Below are 22,355 nucleotides of genomic sequence, written 5' to 3' on the forward strand. Positions count from 1 at the left end.
GAAGGTCTCGCGGGTGGGGTGGGGAGTAATGACCGCTGCCTCTTTGGCAGCAGATGGCTTGAAAGCCTTTTCAGCAAACGCTTCGCTTTCATTACGATAAAATGGAGCCAAATTTAAAAGCGACGCGAGGAAGTGCATTTGCAGCCCTTGGCGTGATGGGACCTCGGTTCCAGCAGGGGCTACTTGGGGGCTTTGCGGGGAGGTGACACAAAGGGGAACAAAGGGGGGGGCGATGATTTAGGAGGCGCCCCATGTGGGCAGCCTTGGCAAGGCCCCAGGGAAATTTTAGAGCAGTGTTTCTTAACCTTGGCAACTTTTAAGATGCCTGGACTTTAACTCCCAGGATTCCCCAGCCAGCGTGGAATTCTGGGAGTTGGTGTCCACACATCTTTAAAGTTGTCAAAAGGTTGAGAAGCGGCGAGCAGCAAACAAAATCCGTTGCCAGTGGTGAGGACGAGTCTTGCGACTTCGCCACTCAAGCTCGGATGAGGCGAGCCTTTGGCGTCGCGATAAATCTTGATTCTCCTGCCGCTAATTTGTTTTAACCGATATATTTTGACAGACTTCAAGTACATCCCCTCCCTCTTCCTCTCCCCTCCCCCCCCACCGTTCCATTTGGGTGCCCTGTAGAAAAATCAAGTTAGCAACAGCACTTCGGAGGCATTAATGGCCTGTGTACAATCTCATGGTTGTGCATTGACAAGGAAGGTTTGAATAGCTGGGCCGACGCTTCTGGGATTGATAACCGCCAACCAGCGCCAGGCCTCGCCCGAGGAAACCCCGGGAAAGGAGAGCGCCCGCGAGCCCAGGAGCTGTCCAGCGGAACAGGAGCTGGCTTACTTCCTCGGCTTTGAAAGAACCCCGAGTCGCGGGAGAGAGGACAAGCAAGAGAGTTTTGCTGGGAAACCGGGGATCTGATTGCACGACTCGGGGACCAATGCAGTAAAACTTGGGGAGAGAGGCCAGAGGCTTTCCCCACCGGTTGCAAGGGGAAACGCGGAAGAATTCCCGCGTGGTCGCTTTTTGAGAGGTCTCATAAAAAGCCGAACGGAAAAACGATGCTTGCATTTTATTTAAATCCTCCGGGCGTTCAAGTCGCATCTCGCAGCAATGAACGGCGACGCTTTCTTTTCGGGGGTCGAGTCCCCCTTCCTTAAGGCGGCTTCGGGACCGACCCCGAAGAGCCCCCCCTCCCACCCGTCCTCCTGGCACCGAGGCTGCGGAACTCGCGGCCACGGCTCCTTCCCAAAGGGAAACCGAAGGGAAGCCGCCCTTTCCTCCTTGCCCTCCCGCGGGGACCGATTCCCCCGCTGCATTTCCCCGACGGAGAGGCCCGGGGTCCCGGGGGTAGCCGCTCGGCCATCGCTCCCTGGAGAGGGGAAGAGGCTGCAGCCCCGCCCGGCGGGGGAAAAATGGCAGAGAAAACGCCTTAAACTTGGGATGCAGGCGCGGATTTATTATTGATGGTTTGTCGATTGAACGGATTCTTCCTTTGCTCGCTTTCCTCGGGTGCAAAAGTCTGCCGCCGAAGCGCGGCTCCCGCCCGGGGGGTTGGAAAGAAAGGGGACGGTGGCTTTCCGGGTGGTCTCCCATCCCGCTCGGCAGACAGCCGCCTCCCTCCGCCTTTCCCCCCCCCCTCTCCTGCCCCCGTGCGCGCGAGCGCGGGAGGGAGGAGGTTAAAAACCCGGCTCCGCGCCTGCGCACGCGCCTGCGCGCGGAACGCGCGGGAGGCGGGGCGCGCGCGCCTGCGCAGTGGCGCCCGCCCTGAGCGGCGTTGCTGGTGCGACCGAAGGGGAGGGAAGATGGCGGCCGGCGGCAAGGCCTCCTCCGCCTCCTCCTCCTCTTCCTCCTCCTCCTCTTCGTCCGCCTCGTCCTCGGCCGCGGCCCCGTCGTCGTCCGGCACGGCGGCCTTCACGGCGTCCTCGCCGCCGCCGCCCTCCTCCTCGTCGTCGTCGTCGTGGTCGGGGCTGGAGGCGTCGCTGGACAGGAAGCTGCAGGCGCTGAGCAACACCATGGAGTCCATCCAGGGCCTCTCCTCCTGGTGCCTGGAGAACAAGCGCCACCACGCCGCCATCGCCCGCCGATGGATCCACTGGATGCGCCGCTGTGAGTGCGGGGGGGGGAGGGAGGGGGGAGGTTCTCCCCGCGGTCCGCCCCTCCGCCGTTGTCCTTTGGGGGGGGAGGGGTGTCCGAAGAGGCGGCGGCCTTTGGGCGGGTGGAAAGAGGCGCCCCCGCTTTGCGCCCCTCTGGCCGAATCAATGGGGGGGGGAGGCGCCCCCTGGCCTGGATCTGGGGGGTGGGGGGTGGGAGGCGATGGAGGGAAGGGCTGCCGTGGGGAGGGGGATGCCCTGCAAGCATTGAGCCAGGCCGGTGCCACACACACTCCCCGCTCGCCCAGAGAGAAGAAGCGGGCATCCCCGTTAAGGACTGGCATGGCATGGCATCGCGGCAGCTGGACCAGCGCTTGGCCCCCTTGGCCTTCAGGGACCCATGTGGAAGCTTCCCTTATAATGACGTAGATGAGGGATCCGTGGTCCGCAGAAAAATGACTTGCATTTTTTATATTGCACTAAATACTATTTATCTTGTTTAAAAAATTCACATGAGTGGTCCGCGGGATTTAAAATTACGACTGTAGTGGTCCCTGAGGTCCGAAAGGTTGGTGACCCCTGTCGTAGATTGTGTACATACCTTTCCTTCTCTTCTGTCACGCTCCCATCATACGCTAAAGTAACAACAAGAATTTGCAATTGACGCCGTTTCTGGGTCTGGCTGTCTGGGCACAAGCATGGCAGCCCTGGCAGAGGAAGGCCAGGCGGAGAGGAATCTGCCCTTCTGGCTGGCTTTGCTTCAGGATGGTGCCGAGGTGCCACCCCGTCTCACAGAGGTGCTAAGAGAAGTTTTGTCGGCTTTTGTGATGGGCGCAGATGGCAGAGGGTCTCTGTTTCTTCTCTTCAGGGTCTGATTTTTCCCAAGGAAAATATTGCGGAGGAAATCTGGTTGACAGTAAGCTTGCAAATGGGGCTAAAATTGCTAAAAAGGTTGGAGGCTATTTTGCTGGTGGCAAACTCCCCCCCCTCACAGGTGGCTGGGCAAGGGGTGCTTGCCACTTTACAGGAAATGTTTAGCTGGTTGAGAGTCCTATTTCCAGACTCATTGGGCGCATTCCTCACCTTTTAAGAATCCTTGTGTCGCGTGAGGTTTATTTTTTTAAAAAAAGAATTGGTGTGTTTTTGTAAAGATTGTAAATGTTGCTGTAAGCACGCAGGTGGGTCAAGGTCCAAAGTCTGCCTGTCTGGTGGTATTCCTGAATGATCCCTTCCAACCTGCTACCCTCAATCCTGACTCCCCAGATGCCAGAAACACATCTGGAGGATGGAAGGTGTGGAAGGCAGACCGAGGTGGACAACATCTGTGTTTCAGTCTTTGGAGAGAGAACAAAAAATGCGTTTTATGGAGGGAGCATTAAAAATATGCAAATCTGGGTTGTGAATGAAATAGCAGTGCTGGTGTCAACAGTTCTTGGCCATTGCCTAGATTAGCTTCTGAATGGGTGCCTGATCTCATGGCCGGCCGTCCTTTCCTCCCCTCCTCCCACACTTCTAAATTCACTTGATTTCTCTCAGGAGTTGGAGAGTGAATTTCCCAAGTAAAAAGATACGCTTTTTCTACTCATGTTTTCTGAGCTGTCTTGTGAATCCAAAAGTTTGGTTTATGCTTTCACGTCTATGCTTTCTCTGAATTTCTGAATGTTTGGAATGGCCCTGGTTCTAGGGTTTTCTAAGAAGTTGTGGGATCTGGTGACCGGCATGAAATTGTGTCTGTGAATTGGATATTTGCTTGAAATATCACATAACGGTTAAAATATTGAAGGGCTGTGAAATGTTTGCCTCAGCCACATCATCCCTGAGGGAACATCACCATCTGCAACACAATTAGTAATCTCATTAATTTCACTTGGATTTCCATCCAAGGCTTAAAATTGAGGTTATAAAAATTACCGTGTCTCCATTTTCTGAAAATGGCAAATTATTACCACGGGCTACAGGTTTCCGTTTGACGTTCGTGTTACTGACCACCATAAGGAGAGCAGGGCAAAGCTGGTTTAAAAGCTTGGTGGTGCAGTTGAAAAAAATCCATATTAATGGTCTAAGACACTGGGGTGGGAGTGGCATAGAGGCTGCCCATAGAAACAGGTAATTTACTGTTTCAACAATTTAATCAGATATCCACTGTGCTCCAATTTAAGGCAGTTCTTGGGTTAAACTCTCACAGAGTTATATTTCCCTGGAGTTAAAAGAACGGCCCTTCCATCAGGTGGAAGAAAGGAACATTGGCTAGTCTGTCAGTTCAGGATCGGTGGGAAAGCCGCCTCTGGCCTTGTTTCCTATGGCTGCAGAATGGGGCTGTTCCGGCCGTGACATTTCAGTGGGGAAGAATTCCTTTCCCCTACACTGGCTGTGGGGCGCCCTAAAGTTTTGGGTCCACCTAAACCAGCTCCCCAAAAGAATGTCCTTTCTCAAGAGCAGAGCTGGCTAGAAACACAGACCTTGCCGGGGGTGCTGAGTTGGGCCCCTTTGGGAAACACAGCATCAGGCCTGACCTCTGACTGAGGCTGAATTGCTGACTCTTGAAGGGGCAGAAGTGCTGTGGTTGTGTGTTGCGATTGCACCTTTGTTGTACCTTTTTTTACTGGCTGGCTGGGGAATTCTGAGAGCTCGTCTTGAAGCTGCCTTGCAGGACTTGTTTTTCAGAATGTCCATGCAAGATGTGGAGAGCACATGAGATTGGAGCAGTCTGGTGTAGCATAAGCGTTGAGGCTTTGGAGCTGATTTGCTGCTTTGGGATGAATGAGGGGTGGGTGGCTGGAAAGGGTCTCCAGAGAGGAGTCTCTGCAGCTTGAACCTCCTGAGATTTGGGGGAGGAGGGGTCTTGCGCCAAAACCCTCACCGTGTCCCTTTTGCAGAGATTTGTCCTTGCACGATTGTGGTAGGAATTCTTTGAAATGGCAGGAGAATGGCTATAAACATCCCTCCAAAGGCCAGACGAGCGATTTGCTGTTTCTCCTATACTGTTGATCCATGGATTGTGTCATTGTTTATTTAAAGGTTTTCTTCCTCCAAAAAATGATCCTTGAGTAGTTTGCAAAAGAGGGATTAGGTAGTTCCTGCCCTCAAAGACACAACACCCAAAGAAAACGGTTGGGGTATTTTTTTTGAAATAAGTGGTTGGTTTCACACCAACTCCAAGCCAAGCCCTTTGGGGCCATTGGCCATCCCTTGGCTCGTCTTACGCGGAGACACAACTTCCATTTGTGCAGGAACACACAGTTGGGAATCCTGACAGCCAGCTGAATAACTGATTGTCAATGCTGGCTGAGCAAGTCTGACACAGATGCATATATTGCCCCTATATAAAGGTGGAATTGGGACTCAGCCATGCCAGAAATACGTTTTATTTGTGGTGCCACAGAACATTTGCCGTTATTCACTCTTTGGGGGGGGGAGGGCTGAAGATTGTTATTAAAACATCTGGCAATAGAAATTGACTGAGCCGAGTAGCCTGTCCAGCTGCCTTTGAACCCAACGGGGATTGCAATAATTTATCCCATGGTAATCCAGGAAGGAAGGTGGGGAAGGTAGACAGGGATAATGGGGCGCTTCAGCAGTCTGCTTGGTCCTCGCTTTGCCAGGAACTTTGGCCCCTGCAGCCTGGCACAGAGAATGCCTTCCCTGTCCCTGGGAAGGAGGGAGGGGAGGCTCCTCTATCTGGAGAGAGTCAGCTCTGGGAGGGAAAGCTTTGGGGCGGGGACCACAGGGTCTCTCTCCTTTCCTGGCCCAGTGAGACAGGTGATGGGAGCAGAGCTTTTGCAAATGTTCAGCACCCAGTTATAAGTGGAGACAGTGCTTGGCTAGGTCACTCCGCAGACCTGAGTCTCTCCCTAGCTGGTAATCCAGATTTTTGGAAAGTAGGACACAGCGCCCACAGGGGTGGAATAGAAGGGCAGTTCATCCTTTCTCTTGGGAAGGAAAACTCATGTGCTCCATGTGTTGGAGAGTGGCTGTGACTTCACCGATGGGATCTTGAAGCTGTGAGGAGCATCAAGGCTCACCACAAGTAGGGGACACCATTTCCTTGGGATTCAGGTGGGGTTTCTGTCTCGCTCCTGACTCAAACCGGCCATTTCTGCCCGTGGAGCAGAGCCAGCAGGCAGGGGGAGCTTTTTTCGTTGTTTTGAAAGTGGCCTTTGGACTTGTGCATGCTGAATTGCGCCTCTTTGCTTTTGAATGCCTGATGCCGGTGCTAGATAAGACCCCCGGGAGATGAGCAGAGTGTTTCTCTTGGGCCCACCTGCCCACTCAGCTACTGCACAAAGTCTCTGGTTTTGCTAGGCTGTTCCTCCTGCCGGCTGGGAACAATGGGTGTTGTTATCCCACAACTCTGGCAGCCGGGAGAGAGCTAGTATGTAGGCCAGTAGGAAAGGCTGCTGGCCTAACAGACCTTGGGGCAACGTGTCAACCGACTTCTATAATTGGTCCTAATAATTGTGTTCTTACTAATTGGAGGCTAGGAGGATGGGACGGATTGTGGTGTAAAGTCAGGCAATAGCAAAGTAATCTCAGAGCTTCCCTTCTGAGGTGTCACCCAGCAAATGGCAGCCAGTCAGGCCGGGGTGTGGTTTGAAAAGGAAAGAGGGGGGCTCAGGGCCCCTTGTTGGGGTGGGGCTGTGGATGATCCGGCAGGTAAAATGTCCAGCCCTCCGACTGCCCCAGGAAAAGCAGAGGGGATTGGGGTGCCAGGGGTGGCACTTCCTGATGCCCCCTGAGCTCAACAGAGCACCCCAAGCAAAGAAAAGACGTCCTCTGCCTCCCCCACCCCCTCGGGGAATCTGTGTGTCTTTTGAAGGAGAAGCAGAAGCACTGCAAATTGGTGGGTTTTTTCCAAAGAGTTTTATTTTTATTTCTCATAAACATATTTAAATGTACAATCTTTTATCCATCATTTTCCATTCATCTTATCTTTTAACTTTCAGTTTTAGTTGTTCGGGGCGGCTCTTTTACCATTTACCCTCCTTTATTTTACCACAACCTTTCCTCTTCTCCTCCCCTTCTCTTCCTTCCTTCCTTCCTCCATCTCTTCCTACTTTCTTCGTTCTTCCTCTCCTTCTCTTTCCTACTTCCCCTTCCCTTCCCCCACTCCTCTCTTCCTCCTCCCTTTCTAACCTTTTCTCCTCCTGCAAACTGGTTTTTAAGAGGGGGCCAATTTTAAAAGTTAGACACCCTCCTCCCTGCAAATTTGCAGCTGGGAAGAGCGGTTGCAGGAGTAATAAACAGGTCAACGGCAGGGTTGAAGAGGGGGATTAAAAATGATCCGTCCAAGGTCAGCTCCCCAGGTTGCATGACCGGCCTCTGTTTCTCTTCTGCTCTCAGCCGCCTTCGCTCACCGACTGAACCTCTTCTACTTGGCCAACGACGTCATACAAAACTGCAAGAGAAAAAACGCCATCGTCTTTCGCGACACGTTTGCCGAAGTGCTGCCTGAAGCCGCCGCTTTGGTGAAGTAAGTTGAGGCTTTTTTTGCGGCCCTTTCTCTGCTCCTCCCGATGATGATCTCGCGGCGTTGGCAGGTTTGTGCGTGAACGTCCTTGGGAAGGCCGAAAGGTGCCGAACAGAGGGCTGCTTGAGCAGGTGCCAGAGGGACGGGATTTGCTGCTCGAGAGGCATACTTGGACTTAGCCAGAGCGTCCTGCCCCTTGAGAAGCCGTTGTCATTCTTAGAAAGCTACAAAGCTTTGGTTTAACTGACGTTTATTGGTCAACAGTGCGAGAGGTTCTTGTTTCTTTGGTGTCTTATTGCCGGTGGCTACAATTCTCTCTGGCCACTCTTTGCCTGTGTGATCTTCTCCAAACTCACACGTTGAGGTGAGGTGAGGTGAGGAGAGGAGAGAAAGGGAGCCTGGGAGCCTTCCAGCTAAGAAGAGATAAAAGTTTTAAAACTTTTGCTGGAAACAGCTCAGAGGCTCTTAATTTGGGAGTAGGAGGAGTAGGAGGATGCAGCGGCAATTCCCTTTTCCTGGTCGGTGGAACTAAATTGCAGGTGGGCAGGGGGGTTGGCCTCTTCCTTCTGCTCCCCTGCCTGGAGACTGTGCTCAGCTGAATCTCCTGGGGGTGGTGAGAAGAGAAGAGCCTCTGGTTGATGTCTGGGGCTGCTAAGCCCTTCCTGGCTCTTGTGATCTGGGTAGTTCTTTTCCCAAGGAAAGCGTGTGGTGTTTCTAAACTTTTACAGTCTCTTTTCCTTGGTTACTTCCGGGGCTTTCTCCTCGGGGGTGGGGCTGCAGTGATGGATGCCAGCAGGCTGGGAGGCATCCCCAGCCTAATTAGAGCTCCTTGGAAGCTTTCTTTGGCTCCTGCTGCCTCGACCTTCTGCCTCTTTGGAGAGCTATCCGCGTGAAAGGTTCTTAGGGCAATATTTGGCTTTTCTCATGGAAGATTCCTATACTTAGATTGCGTAGTTTTAACCCACATGTCATTTCTTACAGCCCAGTGCTTTTACTGACTCCAAAAACCTCCGAGGTTTTTTTTATTTTGGAGTGGCAGCTGTGCTAACCAACATCTGGGGCCTCCTGGTTTGGTGTCAAGCGATGATGTTTCTCTACCTCGGCAACTCTTAAGGGTAGATGAGGCAGCTGGTGGGGGCCGCCCCGGGGAGGATATTTTCTTAGGAAGTCTCTTTCTCCCACTCCTCCCTATCCATGGAAGTGCTAGTGAGAGGCTTGCTTGAGGAAGAAGCTTTGTTTGGTCCTGTGTCTGGAATTGCTCATCCGGTGCCCTACATTGGTTGAGCTGTAAAGCCTGGGAGGATTTCTGTTCTGTTGTAAAGGTCTCTCTCTCTCTCTGCTTGGAAAAACCTCCGTTGGCCTGTGTTTTCCAGGGGCATCCAAAACCTCTGCAGTCAGGTGACAGTACTGTGAAATTCAAATATTTTGGGGAAGGTAGTGTTTCAGTAGCCCTGTTTTGTTTGTTCTCCTTGCTCTGAGGTATAGAGAAAGCCACCCTCGGATCAGAGCCCCTGTGCTGGGTGTTTCCTTCCCTTCTTTATGTTACTGGTAAAATCCTTCTGTTCTCATTTGAACCTGTGGGTGAGTGGATTTCAGTCCTTAGAAGAAAATAGCCGTCGCTTCGGTTCTGGCATGAGCAAAAGGGAAGAGAGGCACAAAACCACAACCGGCCTTCTCTCTGTTGTTTGTAGAGATCCATCCGTCTCCAAGTCTATCGAGAGGATTTTTAAAATATGGGAAGACAGAAATGTGTATCCAGAAGAAACCATTGTCGTTCTAAAAGAAGCTTTAAGTAAGTTCACCTACGTTTTTCTTTTTCCCTGGGCCTGTTGTGGTTTTGTCCGTGTGTGCACGAGCCAGACAGACTGACTGAGTCAGGGATGTTGGGCATTAAGGCAACCAGACGGACAGGAGGAAGCGAGCTCCAAATTCTTCGCTCTCCACACTGTTGGCTGAAACTCTGCTTTCTCCCTAAAATTTATCCTCTTGAGTAGTTCATTGTCCTGAAATAGTTGAAAACGGTGCATTGAATTTATTCTGGTTCTCCTCCTGGCCCTTTCTCAATTTGTGTTTTGGAGAGAAAACGCTGGGAATTTTCAATATTTCAATATTCCCTTCCCTTTTTACTGTTGTACTCAATCTATATTCATTTGGGGAGCAGCTCATGAAGTTAAAGCAGAAGGGCCTTTCTGGTCGTTCCCGTTGTCCCCGTTTACTCTGAGACACCCCAGAGTACAGCACACAAAACAATGTTTTCCAGGTTCCACTTTCAAATCCCAGAAGCAGCAGAAAGAAACTCAGAGCAAACAGCCAACTAAGTCTTGGAAGAAATCTCAAAGTAAGGAACTCCCACGTCTGAATGTGGTAGCCAGAGGCCTCTTTGCAGAGGGGCCTAGAAGCCCCCCCCCCGAAGCTTCCAGGGGGCGGGCCCCCCTTCCCCCCATTTGACATCCTCAGGAGATCAGCCTTTGCCGGCTGAGAGTCACTCACACGGAGCCATGTTTCATGTCCAGCCTTGATGGGCTAAGAGAAGAGGAAGGCAAACGGCAGACAGGGAAGCCCTCTCTGTTCTTTGCCCTAAGACAGCAGTCAGGATGGGCTGCTGAGGAAGCCGCTTAGCACCGGTCAGAAGCTCAGGTTCCCCCGAAGGAGCGATGAATCTCCCTAACCTCCACTCGGAAGCCTCCGCCGGCTCGGATGGCCCTCTACCCACTTTCCCAAAAGGACCACTGGGTGGCCTGTAACTCCTGGCCCCAACCCGGTGCCTGCATCACCCCTGCAGACAGAATGACCACTTACTGTAGCTTCCCTGAGGGAGGTCAGGGTCACATCCCAGGATGAAGAAGAGGAATGGGCCGAGGCAGAAGTGCTGGGGACAGTTTGGGTCCCTTTTCTAAACGAGATGTTTCTTCCTTCCTGCCTGCCTGCCTGCCAGCCTCTACCAATCCGAAGGCAGCATTAAAATCCAAGATCGTGGCAGAGTTTCGGGTAAGTCCAGTAACGAAGAGATTTGCTCAGCTCAGTTTGAGGGTCCCTCAAGGTGGGAGGTTAGGAGGCCCTCGGGTTGCGGGCAGAGCGAAGCCCTTCCTTCTCCAGGAAAACCTCCCCTGTTGCTCGCAATCAAGCCAGGGCGTCAGTTCACCCCTTAGAGGAGGGGCTGAGCCCGCCCTGGGCTTGGTGGGACGGGCTGTCTAGGCTGGGCTCAACTGGGTCTCCGTTCCCCTCATGCAGCCGCAGTCGCTGGTGGATGAGCTCCTCTCCCACAAGCTCTCGGAAGACCAGATCGAGCTGAAGGAGAAGCAGCTGTCCACCATGAGGGTGGACGTTTGCAGCACCGAGACCCTGAAATGCTTAAAAGGTAGAGGTGGGAGGACTGGGCCAGACCCTCCAGCGTCATCTGGCGCCCAGAGGCCTGGGTTTTATTTCCTTCCCTGGGGCTTAATATCCGCAATTGGAACGTAGGTGCTGCCCTATTCTCTGGGTTGGCCCAAAACGCTCCTTTCTCGGCTTTCCAGACAAAACCGGAGGGAAGAAATTCTCCAAGGAGTTCGAGGAGGCCAGTGCCAAGCTGGAGGAGTTTGTCAATAGCCTGGACAAGCAGCTGAAGGACGGCCCTTCGCTGACGGAAGTGCTGGAGAACGCCGGCATCTTCTACGAAGCCCAGTACAAGGAGGTCAAGGTGGTGGCCAATGTGAGTCTGCAGGAACACACAAACACACCCACACCCACAGCGTGTCCAGGTGTCTCTCCCGCTGTGGCCCAGCCCTCGTGGGGAGGGGCCCATCGGGCTTCCTGCTCTTCTGTCAGGCTGGCAACGAAGGCCGAGCCGAATGGCCAGTCTTCCTCCGCAGCCGGAGCCGGTCTTTGGGCCACTGCAGGTGGACTTTGGAAGGGCACCAGAGACGGGGCCTCCCTCCCTTCCGGCTTCCTCCCCTGTGTGGCACTGAATTTGCTTCAGCCGTGGTGATGCCTTCTCCCTCCGTGTCTGCTTCTGACTCTCCTCTGCTTTCCCCCTTCAGGCTTACAAGACCTTTGCCAACCGAGTGAACAACCTCAAGAAGAAACTGGACCAGCTCAAGGCCACCCTTCCTGACCCAGAGGAGTCGCCCGTTCCCTCGCCCAGCATGGACGCCCCCTCCCCCACAGGCTCCGAGTCCCCCTTCCCGGGGATGGGGGAAGAAGACGCCGCCCCCCCCTCGCCCAAGGCCGCAGGGGCCAAATCTCCCTTGCCAGAGCTCGCCACAGACAATCGGGACGTGGAGGACATGGAGCTCTCCGACGTGGAAGAGGAGCCCCCCAAAATTATCGGTAGGGTCCTGGAGGGGAACCAGGTGGGAATGGTGCTGCTTCCCCTTGGCACCTGAGGGTCGGTTGAAAGGGTCGCGCACCAGGAGTGGCCCCCACTGAGGGTATGAGGTGGAGGTTTGACAAACAGGTGTAAACAGAGGGCAACCCATGCCCTCCCAGGCTTGGTCTTTCCAGCTGCAAAACATCTGTCTGCTTGTGTGTCCCAAAGGCCGCACGTGTGCTATGGGAGGGGGCCATTTTGTCCCTGGCAAGGAATCGCTTCATAGATTGGCTGCAGCTTTCTCCCACCTCAGACTCCGGTGGGGCCCTCTCCTTTTCGGTCCACAGTCTAAACTGGCTCAAAGCCCCACTACTTTTTTTGGGGGGGGGGATGTTGATTTGCAGGCTGCCCATCAAGGCTTAAACGACATGCCTCTTTTGTCTTCTGAATTAGTGGAAGAGAGAAAAGAAAAGCCAGCAGCTTCTACCCCGGCCCCCGCCAAGATGCCCGAGAGCAACCCCAAGGCTTCACCACTGACGCCGGCCACCCCATCAGCCTCTGGAACACCCCCAGTGGCTGCACCCGTGATGGCGCCCACTCCCATCACTCCTCCGGCCCCCAAGCCGGCGAGCCAAACCCCTCTTCCTCCGTCACCTGCTCTTGCTTTGCCAAACCTGGCCAACGTGGACCTGGCCAAGATCAGCTCCATCCTCAGCAGCCTGACTTCCGTCATGAAGAACACAGGTGAGGGAGGCCAGCAGTGCCCAGGTAGTTGGCCGATGGAGACGGGCTGCTTGGGAGAGAGAGGGGCTGCCCACGAGGGGGGCTGCCTTCTTCCCACCAGACAGACTCAGGCAGGTTGGATTTCCAGGGAATTTACAGGTGGATTTGTTTTGCCAGGAAAGAAGGATCACCTGTGAACAGGTGAAAGGGCAGAGTGGTTGGGGAGGGGAGGGGAGGGGAGGGGAGGGAAGAGCCGTGAAGGCACTCTTGGTCTGGGGTCAGATTTGCTGCCTTCCTGCCAACCTTCCCCCTTGATCTTCCTTGTGTTTGTGGGGGTCCCTGGGTAGAAACCCTTCAGCCGAGACCAGCTTCTGGCTCCAAAATGGCTCACCTCTGCCCCGGTCTCTCCCTCCCTCCCTCCCTCCCTCCCTCCCTCCAGGGGTCAGTCCTGCCTCGAGGCCTTCCCCCAGCACCCCAACGAGCCCCTCCTCTCTCATGGGCGGCTTGAAGACTCCAGTGACAGGACCTCTGGGGACGTCACCCAACCCCTTGGCCAGCATCCTCTCCAAAGTGGAGATCACCCCAGAGAGCATCCTGTCCGCACTCTCCAAGAGCCAGGCCCAGGCCGCTCCGGGCTTGCAAGGTAAACCATGGGGTCGCCCCACAAGAGCTGACTCGTTGAGCTGCCCCAGGTTCTAACTCCAGGGCGGGCTATCGAGTTTCTTCCCTCACTTTTGCTCTCTCTGTGCCTGATAAAAAAGGCCACGCTGGGCAACACCCCCACCCCCACCCCCACCCCCCGGTCACATGATTGCATTTAGTTCTGGTTTTCAGCAAAGCTGGCCATCATAAACCATAAACCACAGCTCATTTTACGGCTGTGATGGGCAGACACCATTACGGTCATAAATTGAAGACTACCTGAAATGTCTGATTAACGAGCTTCTCTTCTGCCCCAGGTTTGTCCTCATTTCTTCAGAGCGTTGCTGGGAATTCGGGCCAGCCCAACGAGACGGGCCCCCAGAGCTCATCTCCGGCCCCAACAAACACCCCGACGGCTTCTGGGAAGGGAAAGAACGTCTTGTCCACCACGCAGCCCTTCATGCCGCAAAGCCTCAGCTATTCTCCGAATTCCTCCTCTTCAGCCGAGGTTTCCTCCACCTCGGTCAACAAGATGCCCGCCGGACACAGCCCCGGGCTCTCTGGGTCCGGCTTCAAGCCCCCCATCAATTCCCTGGGCTTTGCCAGCTCCCAGGCTCCCAGCCCATCCCTCCGGCCGGTTGAGACCCCAACCCCTCAGTCCTCAGAGATCTCGGAGACCAAGATGGAGCCAGAGCCCACGTCACCCAGTCTTGAGATGAAGATCCATAACTTCCTGAAGGGGAATCCGGGCTTCAGCGGCCTGAATCTGAACATCCCCATCCTGAGCAGCCTCGGCTCGTCCAACCTGCCGCCTGAGAGCCATTCCTCCTCCTCTCCAGATTTCAACCGAGGGCCCACCAGCACTTCGATGGACAGCATAGACGGCACTCCGGTGCGTGACGAACGGAGCGGGACGCCCACGCAGGATGAGATGATGGACAAGCCGTCCTCCAGCAACGTGGACACCATGTCCCTGCTCTCGAAGATCATCAGCCCCGGCTCTTCCACCCCAAGCAGCACCAGATCGCCCCTCCAGAGCCGGGACGACAGCTACCCACAGGAGTTGCCCAATTCCGCCTACAGGCCTTTCGGTCTGAGCCGGGATTCCCCTGCCGGGATGTACAAGCCGCCCCCGGACGGGATTGAGCTGCCATCCTCGCTGATGGACTCCCCCCAGGAGAAGTTCTACCCCGACACCTCCTTCCAGGAGGACGAAGATTACCGCGACTTTGATTACCCCGGTCCACCACCCTCCGCCCTGATGAACCTGGAGAAGCAGCCGGCCAAATCCATCCTGAAATCGGGTAAGCTCTCTGACCCCTCGGAATACCCAACGGTTATGTCGAGCTACCGGCCGAGGCCCTCAGGGTTCGGCCTGAAGGCGCCTTTTCCCCAGCCCGGCCGATCTCTCCATGACCAGAGCGACAGCTGCGACCCTCTGCCCTCTACGGGAATCTACGGAAGCTACGCCCTGCGGGGAAACGACTCCGGCTCGGACGCCTCCCCGACGCCCAGCAAGAACGACGCTTTCTTCCCACCAGATTCCAACCACAGTGGCTTGCCTAAATCTGCACAGCAGCACTCGGGGCTACTGCAGAAGCAGTACCCCGACTCCCCCCATGTGGCTCCCCAGAGGTCCCTTTTCTCGCCTCAAAACACCCTCCTGAGCCCCACCGGCCGACTCCCGACCTCCAACGCGGAGAAGTCCGTCCTCTCCTCCATCTCGGCCACCTCGACCATGGAGTTCAAGAATATGCTGAAAAACGCCTCCCGGAAGCCTTCCGAGGAGGGCAAGCACTTCGGCCAGGGGCCCAAAGGGGGCGCCAGCGACGTTCCCGGCCTTTCTCCGGGAGGGGAGCCGCTGAAGCAGGCGGAGGAGCACTTCCGGATCGAAACCAGGGTGTCCTCCTCCTGCTTAGACCTGCCCGACAGCACGGAGGAGAAGGGGGCGCCCATCGAGACGCTGGGCTACCACAACATGACCAGCCGGGGGATGTCCGGGGAGCCCATCCAGACGGTGGAGTCCATCCGAGTCCTGGGGAAGGGCAGCCGAGGGCACGGGCGAGAGGCCCCCCGAACAGGCTGGTTTGAGATGAGCAGTGCGGGCAGCACGTTCGATCACGGCCCTTCGGGCACGACAGAGATGCCCCCCCTAGGGTCTGGAGGCGGCGGTGGGGCTGTGTCGAGCTTCCAGAGCCAGTACAAGGACCGGCTGGGCTCGTTTCAGGAGAGCGTCAGCAACTTCCGAGCCGGGGGCTTCGCTGCCCCCTTTGACCGCCACGTCCCACCGCCTCCCCTGGAGCACGGGGCTTCCTTCCCCAGAGACCAGCTGGGGCCACCCCCCGCGGGCCCTCAGGCCCTTCCGCCCAAGGACCTCAGCACCCTCTTCTCTAGAGATCACTCGGTGCCCCCGCCACGGATGCCGGCGGTGGATCGCACCAGCCCCTTCTCCAAGGAGGCCTCCTCCCCGCTGACGTTGTCTCACGGGGTGCCTCCTCCCCCGCCCCCACCTCTCGAACGTAGTGGGGTGCCGTTCCCCCCCCAGCCGCCCCCTCCTCTCCCAGTGGAACATGGCGGGGTCCCTCCGTTCTCCAGCCCTCCGCCCCCTCCTGGAGATCTCGGCCTCCCCTTCCCGGCTCCCCCCATGGCTTCCGAGCACGGGGGTCTCCACCAAGGAACGATGAAGGAGCATTTTAGCTTGCCGCCAGGAGCCCCCCGGGATCCAGGGGCCCAACCTCCGTGCGACCACAGCGGTCAGCCCCTCGGCCGGGCTCGAGAGGGCCTGGGCATAGCGGCCCTTGCCCGAGATGCCCTGGGTTCCGGCCTCTCCGTGGGCGCCTCAGTGTCTGCTCAGCGGAACGGCACAAACCGAGGTGGGCTGGGGCTCAGGAATCAGCGGCCGGATTTTAGACCCCGGGAATTCTTCTTAAACCGAGACCCCTTCAACAGCCTGAAAAGGCCCCGGCCCCCCTTCGCCCGGGCCCCTCCCTTCTTCGTACCAAAACGCCCCTTCTTCCCTCCCAGGTACTGAGCGGAGACGGGGTGTCCGAACTCTCTCGAGCAGTGCAAGAGGCACTTCCCTCCCCCTCTCACTCCGGCCCCCCGCCCAGACCGAAAGGGCCCCGCGGCTGGAGGGAGCTCCTCTGCTGCGACATATATATATATATATAGATACATATATATATATAGATATATATATTTTGTTCTGTTTGTTTCTTGACTTTCTTTTCCTCCGTGATTGGCCTCCGTAGAGGGAAAGGGAAGCTTACATTTTTGTTTTTTCTTCCTGCAAAAGTAATTTTAAAAGTTAATCTTAAAAGTGGTTGTTGACAATAAAAGCTTTCCGAAGTGACTAAATTAAATTAAAATGGGATTTCTTTTTAAGATCAGAGCTCCGGAAGGAAAGTGGGATTGAAGCAAGGGCCCCACTCTGTAACCGTTCAAGTATACAGTCCACAAGAAGGTGAACCCCCCCCCATTCCATCACACCCCTGTTCTCATCCTGCCTCCGTTTCCCTCTTGTTGGTTCTGATGCTGCTTCTCTCTTCTGCCCCCTCGTCTTCGCTGGGTCCATCACAGTCTCTCTCTCTCTTGCTCTCTCTCTCGCTCTCTCTCGCTCTCTCTCGCTCTCCGGCTAATCTTTCTTTTCTTTTTGCAGTCTTGTAGGTTTTTGAGAGTTCTCAGGCCCGTCTCCAGTCGCTGAGGACCAGAATTCTCTGATGGACTCAATTGCTTTTGCCTGGTCTGGAGACAGGAGACCGGAAGATGGGCAGTAGCCAGGCCCTCCTCTGCCTTTTCTTGGGGTGAGGGGGCTTGTCGCTCGCTTGTGGGAGCAGAACGGGGGAGAGAGGGCAGGGCAGGGCAGGTTCTATGGGGCAAAGCCACCTTCTCCCCCTTGCCCAAACCAGGTTTTGCTTGGTTGGAGGCCTCTGTTCCTCTTCCTTCCCCAAAGAAACCTTAGGAGTGGGCTGGCTTCAGTCAGGAGGTCGAAGCTGCTGATTGGGAATGAAACTCGATCCCCAAGGAATCCCTCTCCCTCTTTACACCCCCCTGGGACCAAGAAGCATCTCCTCTGGAACTGTCGGGTGCAGGTAGCGAGTCTTCTTCGGAAGGAAGGGTGCGTGGGTGGAAGCCACCGTTCCCCTCAGAGGCCTGCGGATAAGGGGGCCCACCGAAGGAAGTTCTCCTTTGTGTTTTAAAAGAGCTTTTCTTCTCCCCCTTGGATTTTCTCCTTCCTTCCTTTCTTCCTTTCTTTATGGAAAAAAATCCCCAAACCTCCAACTCTCTTAATAGTGTAGTTTTCCCCCTGCCCGTTAATCAACAGGAATCCGGTATTTAGAAAATGATAGTTCAGTTGTGCCATTGCACGTGTATTTCAGCACTGGTGTTTACAATAAGATGTACAGTTTTGATACACTGAGTGAATTTCAGAATTCCTGAATTTATTTAGACACAACCCCCCCCCCACCACCACCACCACCCTTTTCTTTTTCCTGTTGTAAACCTGGGCAATTCTTACATTGACTTTTTTTTTAAAAAAAGCAATTTTCTCTTTGTTTCTCCTTGTATGAAGTCAGCTTCCCGTAGCCCATATTTTGCAGTTGGTTTTTTTCTAAGTCAAGCACATCTGGAAGAATTGAACCCATTAAGAGTCCGGTTTCCCATAGCGGTAGGGGACTGTTATTTATATGTAAATTGTTTTGAGGTTCGTAGTAGGAAACAGCTTGATTTTTCAGTTCTGTCCTAAGCTAATTCTACCTGTCTGTTGAACGAGTGCTTAATATCCACCCCTTCCCCACATACATGGTCTGGAGGTCCTGGGAAGGGGGGGGGCTCTGATAACTGGCTTTAGTTTATGTTTTTTTCCCCTTAGTTTGGGCCTGATGCTTTCCTGGAAAAAAAAACCCCGTTTTTCTCACTGAGCTCCAAAAATTCAGCAACGTGGCTGATCTGTACAGCTCTGCTCTACTGCATGACTGCGGCACTCCTGATACAGGCTTCAGCTTTAGTTGTGGGGGCTTTTGGGGAGCTGGGAGAGAAGCCCACATATGCTCTATGTAAACTCATTGAGGCTAAGAGTTTCCCTGCCCTAAATAGGTTGGCATCTCAGCTTCCGGATGCAAATGGCTTGATGCCAGATGAGCAAAAGCACTTGCTGTCCTCGGGGTGCCCCTTATTTCGGACCCCCTTTCTCCTGGCAGTTTTGTGGATCTTTGGGGCATGGTGGGCTCTTGTGACTTGGACTGGGTTAGTCCAAAGGGCTCCTGGTTCTTAAAATTGCCACCCAAAAATAGAGAAGCTTTTGGGCAATTGGCAGGGATAGAATGGAAAAAGTTGATAGCTGGTGAAAAAGACAAAATACTTTAATGGTAAAACTGTGTCGTCTTCTCCCCCTCCCCCCCTCCTTTGTCACTTTCTTTTGTCCCTGGGTTTCGTGCTTTCACTTTTAAATCGTTCACAGTTAACGGACGGGCAGCAAACGCCTGTAGTGTAGCAAGACAAACCAAGTTTCTTTGGAAGGAGGGGGCGCTTCCTGGTCTGGCTCGTTTTGCCTTTGCTTCGCTTTTCTTTTTGTATTTCACTTGAGGGGGGCCGGAGGGGGGAGCTGGAGGACAACAAAAATGAAAATTTGCAGCATTTCCCTGTTTTCACAGAGAACCGCCAGCGTCTCTGGGAAGGAGCCGAGAGGCAGGGGATTGGGCCCATCAGAGACGGGAACTTTCAAGGGCGGTTTTATGGAGCCCCCTTCCACCCAAGTAGGTCTCTTTGGAGATCACTTTGGGGGGAGGCTTGGATATCAGCAGAGCAGAGAGGGATGCCTGCAGGGCAATCTTTAAAGCGCGGGGGGGGGGGGGGGGGGGTCAGAGAACAAGCAAGCCCAGCCTTTGCTGCCCTTTGGAAAACACTGTAAATAACCATTGCTGTGCTTTTTATTTTTGTGCCTGTTTAAAGCGCTGGGTATTGTGTTGGCTTGACTTACTTTCCAGTGTTTTCTTGTGTGTGTGTGTGGGGGGGTGGTGGTAGAAAACAGGGAGGGAGACTCCAGAAACTTTGTGGGAAACAGCAGTCTCTGCATTGTACATGAATACATTTAATAAAATGACTAGTTTGAAGGTTTTGATATTCTTCTTGTAAATAAGGTCTCCAGTAGGTACGCAAGGCTACCCCTGTGGCCGGAGAGCAGAGCCTGCCTTCCCTCCCTCGCTTTGCAGAGTAGAATTCAAGCCGGAAGTTCCCTCGCCCGCCTGCCCGCCGGAGAAGACCTGCAAAGGCATGAAGTGGCAGTGAGGGGGGGGGAGCAGAGAGCCGGCACAGAAGGAAGACACGCGGGCAGCCCACCAGCACAAGATCCACAGATCCACGTTTCCCGGGGAGTTTAGACTGTTCTGATTTGTGCATATTGTCTATAGTTTGGGAAAGGGCTTAGAAAGGGTGTCGTTTACAAAGTGAAGCGAGGCACCTTGGAGGAAACTCGATCGCCTTCCTTCCCTTATTTTTGTACTGTATACTAATAAAGTGTTCTTGACCTGGTGTGGCCTCCGTTCATAGAGCCCGAGGGACAGCAGTCCTTTCGCCCTTGACTGCCGACGTTGGTTCTGAGGCTGTCCAGGGATTGATCCTACGCGTGCAGGTCAATGGTGGCTGCGCTTTGTGGTTGGATGTTGCAATAACTTGAATCATTTTCTTCCCCAGCCTCTTAAGGATTCTGAATGTATGTCCAAAATGCAGGCCAGCTCGCTTGCCTCTCGGTCTCACCTTCCTTAGCCTTTTTCTGTTTCTACTATGTTGCTGTTATTTATTAATTTTTATATATTTATTAAAAGCTGTCACTTTATTCTTAAAAACAAAACTATGATGGGGTAGAAGGGACCCATTGCTTGGGTCTTGGGTGGAGGGAAAGCAAAGCCCAGCCAAAAAAAAACCCCTTAAGACGGTTATAACACATTGAGTGAGTGAGGAGAAATGTGGGTTGCAAGCTGCTACCACGTTCATCATCTCCCCAGCGCCAAGAAGGGGGTGGGGGTGGGGCGTGGGAGGTGTTGGGTACGCAGGGTTGCAGTTGTGTGTTCTGGCTTGTTCTGGTTTGTATATTTGGGCCTTCATGGAGGGGTCGGTCTGGTGCCAACTGCATCCCTTTTAATGGAAACCTGAATTTCAGACAGGAAAATAGGCACTTGATTTAAAATAATTGGGGCTGTGGCAGGAAGGTGAATCACTTACCTGAATCTGGATTTGCAATACAACAGCCCCGTGTTCCCAGTCCAAGGCCGAAAAATAGCTTCGAGATAGTGTGATGTGAGTTTTCACTAGCCCTTTTGTGTGTCGAGAGCTGTTTTCGAGATATGCTCTGAGGCTGCAGATTCAATCAAAACATGTTATGCAGACATGTAACATGCAAACATGTAGCCCTGCACTCTTGGTTGTCATTCTTGGATGGCTTTGGGGGATCCCAGAATTCCTTTTAGGAGGATGGGAGCGCTGGGTTCCTTTCCCATGCTCCCCTGCCCCCCTCATTCCAGTTGTACCTGCTGAGCGAGAGATGGTACCTGGAATGTGGAAGCCACCCATAGATTTCTCCCACTCCTCATTTTAGTTCAATATTTATGCTCCAGTTGCTTGCAGAACACACTCAGAAAAGTGCAAACCCTTTGAGGACAGGTGAGGAAGCAGCAGAGGGTCTCCACTGCATTTCCTCAAGTCGGTGCTCTTTCTGCAGCCGAGGTGTTCCCACGGACCCAGTTCATTTGGGATCGGCCGCCACCCTTGGGCTGCTGCTAATACGGAAAGGCACTTGGCCAGCTTTGCCAGGGGGAGTTAGGCGCTTGCAAAAGAGAGAGAGAGAATCACGTTCCTAGCAGCCTTGGATGGCAGAACCAAGTGGCGAAAGAGCCATCAAAGGTCTTTAATTTTGGGCACGGAATTGACTTAAGAATGGAAAATGGGTCCCAGGACTGTTGATCCGTATAGGATGCAACCAGGATGTCTGTGGAGATTCTCTATCCTCCAGGTCATGGTTGTCCCAAAGGTGCTTTCCCAAAGGCAACTGGACTTGGTTTCCTTCCCTGAAAACATTCCGCTTCTCATCCAAGTAGCTTCTTCAGTTCTTCACTGAAGAATTGAACTTGACTGAAGAAGCTTCTTGGATGAGAAGCGGAACGTTTTCAGGGAAAGAAACCAAGGAAGTCCAGTTGCCTTTGGGAAAGGATCCAGGATCTTAGGGGAGGCTTGCTTCGTTGCTTGGCCTCTATTTTCCACCTCAGAGTGAGCAAAGCCAGGAGGCTGATGGCTGTTAATGCTTTTGGCCATGACCTCCTCAGCTTCCTTGAAGACGGGCTCTAGAAAGCGGCCAGGACAAAGGGCCATCTTTGTAAACTGGCTGAGCACACTTAACTTCGAACCCTTGTATTTAAGCTCTGTTGCTGGTTCTGCTTCCATTTGGATTGGTCAAAGACAGGTTCCCTGGGGGAGCTCAAAATAATTCTGCTGTTTCCAGAGAGTTGCTATAAGTCCAGTGAGCAAAGCAAATGGGTCTTGTGTCGATGCCATTAGCTGACCCGGGTTAGTTTTAAGGGGCTGGATGCTTTTCTGGCTTAATGTTTAGTGGGAACGCAGCCTGGGTTCACATTAGCTGAAGGGGGAACCTATTATGTGAAGCCAGGGGCTACAGTACAGGAGGAAATGATGTGGAATTGTTGCCGAAGGCCATTAAAGCTACAATTTTGAGCACAATTGCTTGGTAGTATTTTCTACTGATCTGCAAAGGTAACAAAATGTGTGAATGAAAACCTTGGGACTTGGAGGAGAACCAAGGAAAAAGCCCTCTGGAAGTTGGGAGAAATCCCAGGGCAATGTTAGGCTTGCTTGGAGGAACCAGGCTGTGCGGCACATAGACTGGAATTAGGCGTGAATGCACGCCAAAGCCCTTGACTGCCCTGTCTCCCCTCTGCAAATTTGGGGACTTGTGGGTGAGAAGAAGCTAAGGGCTCCTTTTTAGAGATTGATTACAAATGGGATTCAAGGCAAGGATTGTAAGTGGGGCCAGTCGTTGAGTGGCTTCCTTTTGTCTATGTTGCCAGGGGGTTGGGTGGGAAGGGGGTACAGAAGTGACGCCTTGTGGCAGTGCCTTGAGATGCCGAGTCGGGAT

At 53.8% G+C, this 22,355-nt stretch overlaps 1 protein-coding gene across 1 annotated transcript; it reads left to right on the top strand.

Moving 5' to 3' along the window:
• Positions 1-1,754: 1,754 nt before the first annotated feature.
• On the top strand, positions 1,755-16,398 carry RPRD2 (regulation of nuclear pre-mRNA domain containing 2). Its single transcript, XM_034425033.3, has 11 exons — positions 1,755-2,106; positions 7,431-7,560; positions 9,249-9,349; positions 9,818-9,895; positions 10,493-10,545; positions 10,789-10,915; positions 11,073-11,248; positions 11,577-11,865; positions 12,299-12,589; positions 13,008-13,211; positions 13,528-16,398. Exons 1-11 carry the CDS (start codon positions 1,803-1,805, stop codon positions 16,239-16,241), a joined length of 4,467 nt encoding a protein of 1,488 aa, XP_034280924.2. The 5' UTR covers positions 1,755-1,802; the 3' UTR covers positions 16,242-16,398.
• Positions 16,399-22,355: the final 5,957 nt, after the last annotated feature.

The sequence above is a fragment of the Pantherophis guttatus genome, chromosome 18 (genome assembly GCF_059756535.1).
Source record: "Pantherophis guttatus breed Tessera chromosome 18, ASM5975653v1, whole genome shotgun sequence".
NCBI lineage: Eukaryota > Metazoa > Chordata > Lepidosauria > Squamata > Colubridae > Pantherophis > Pantherophis guttatus.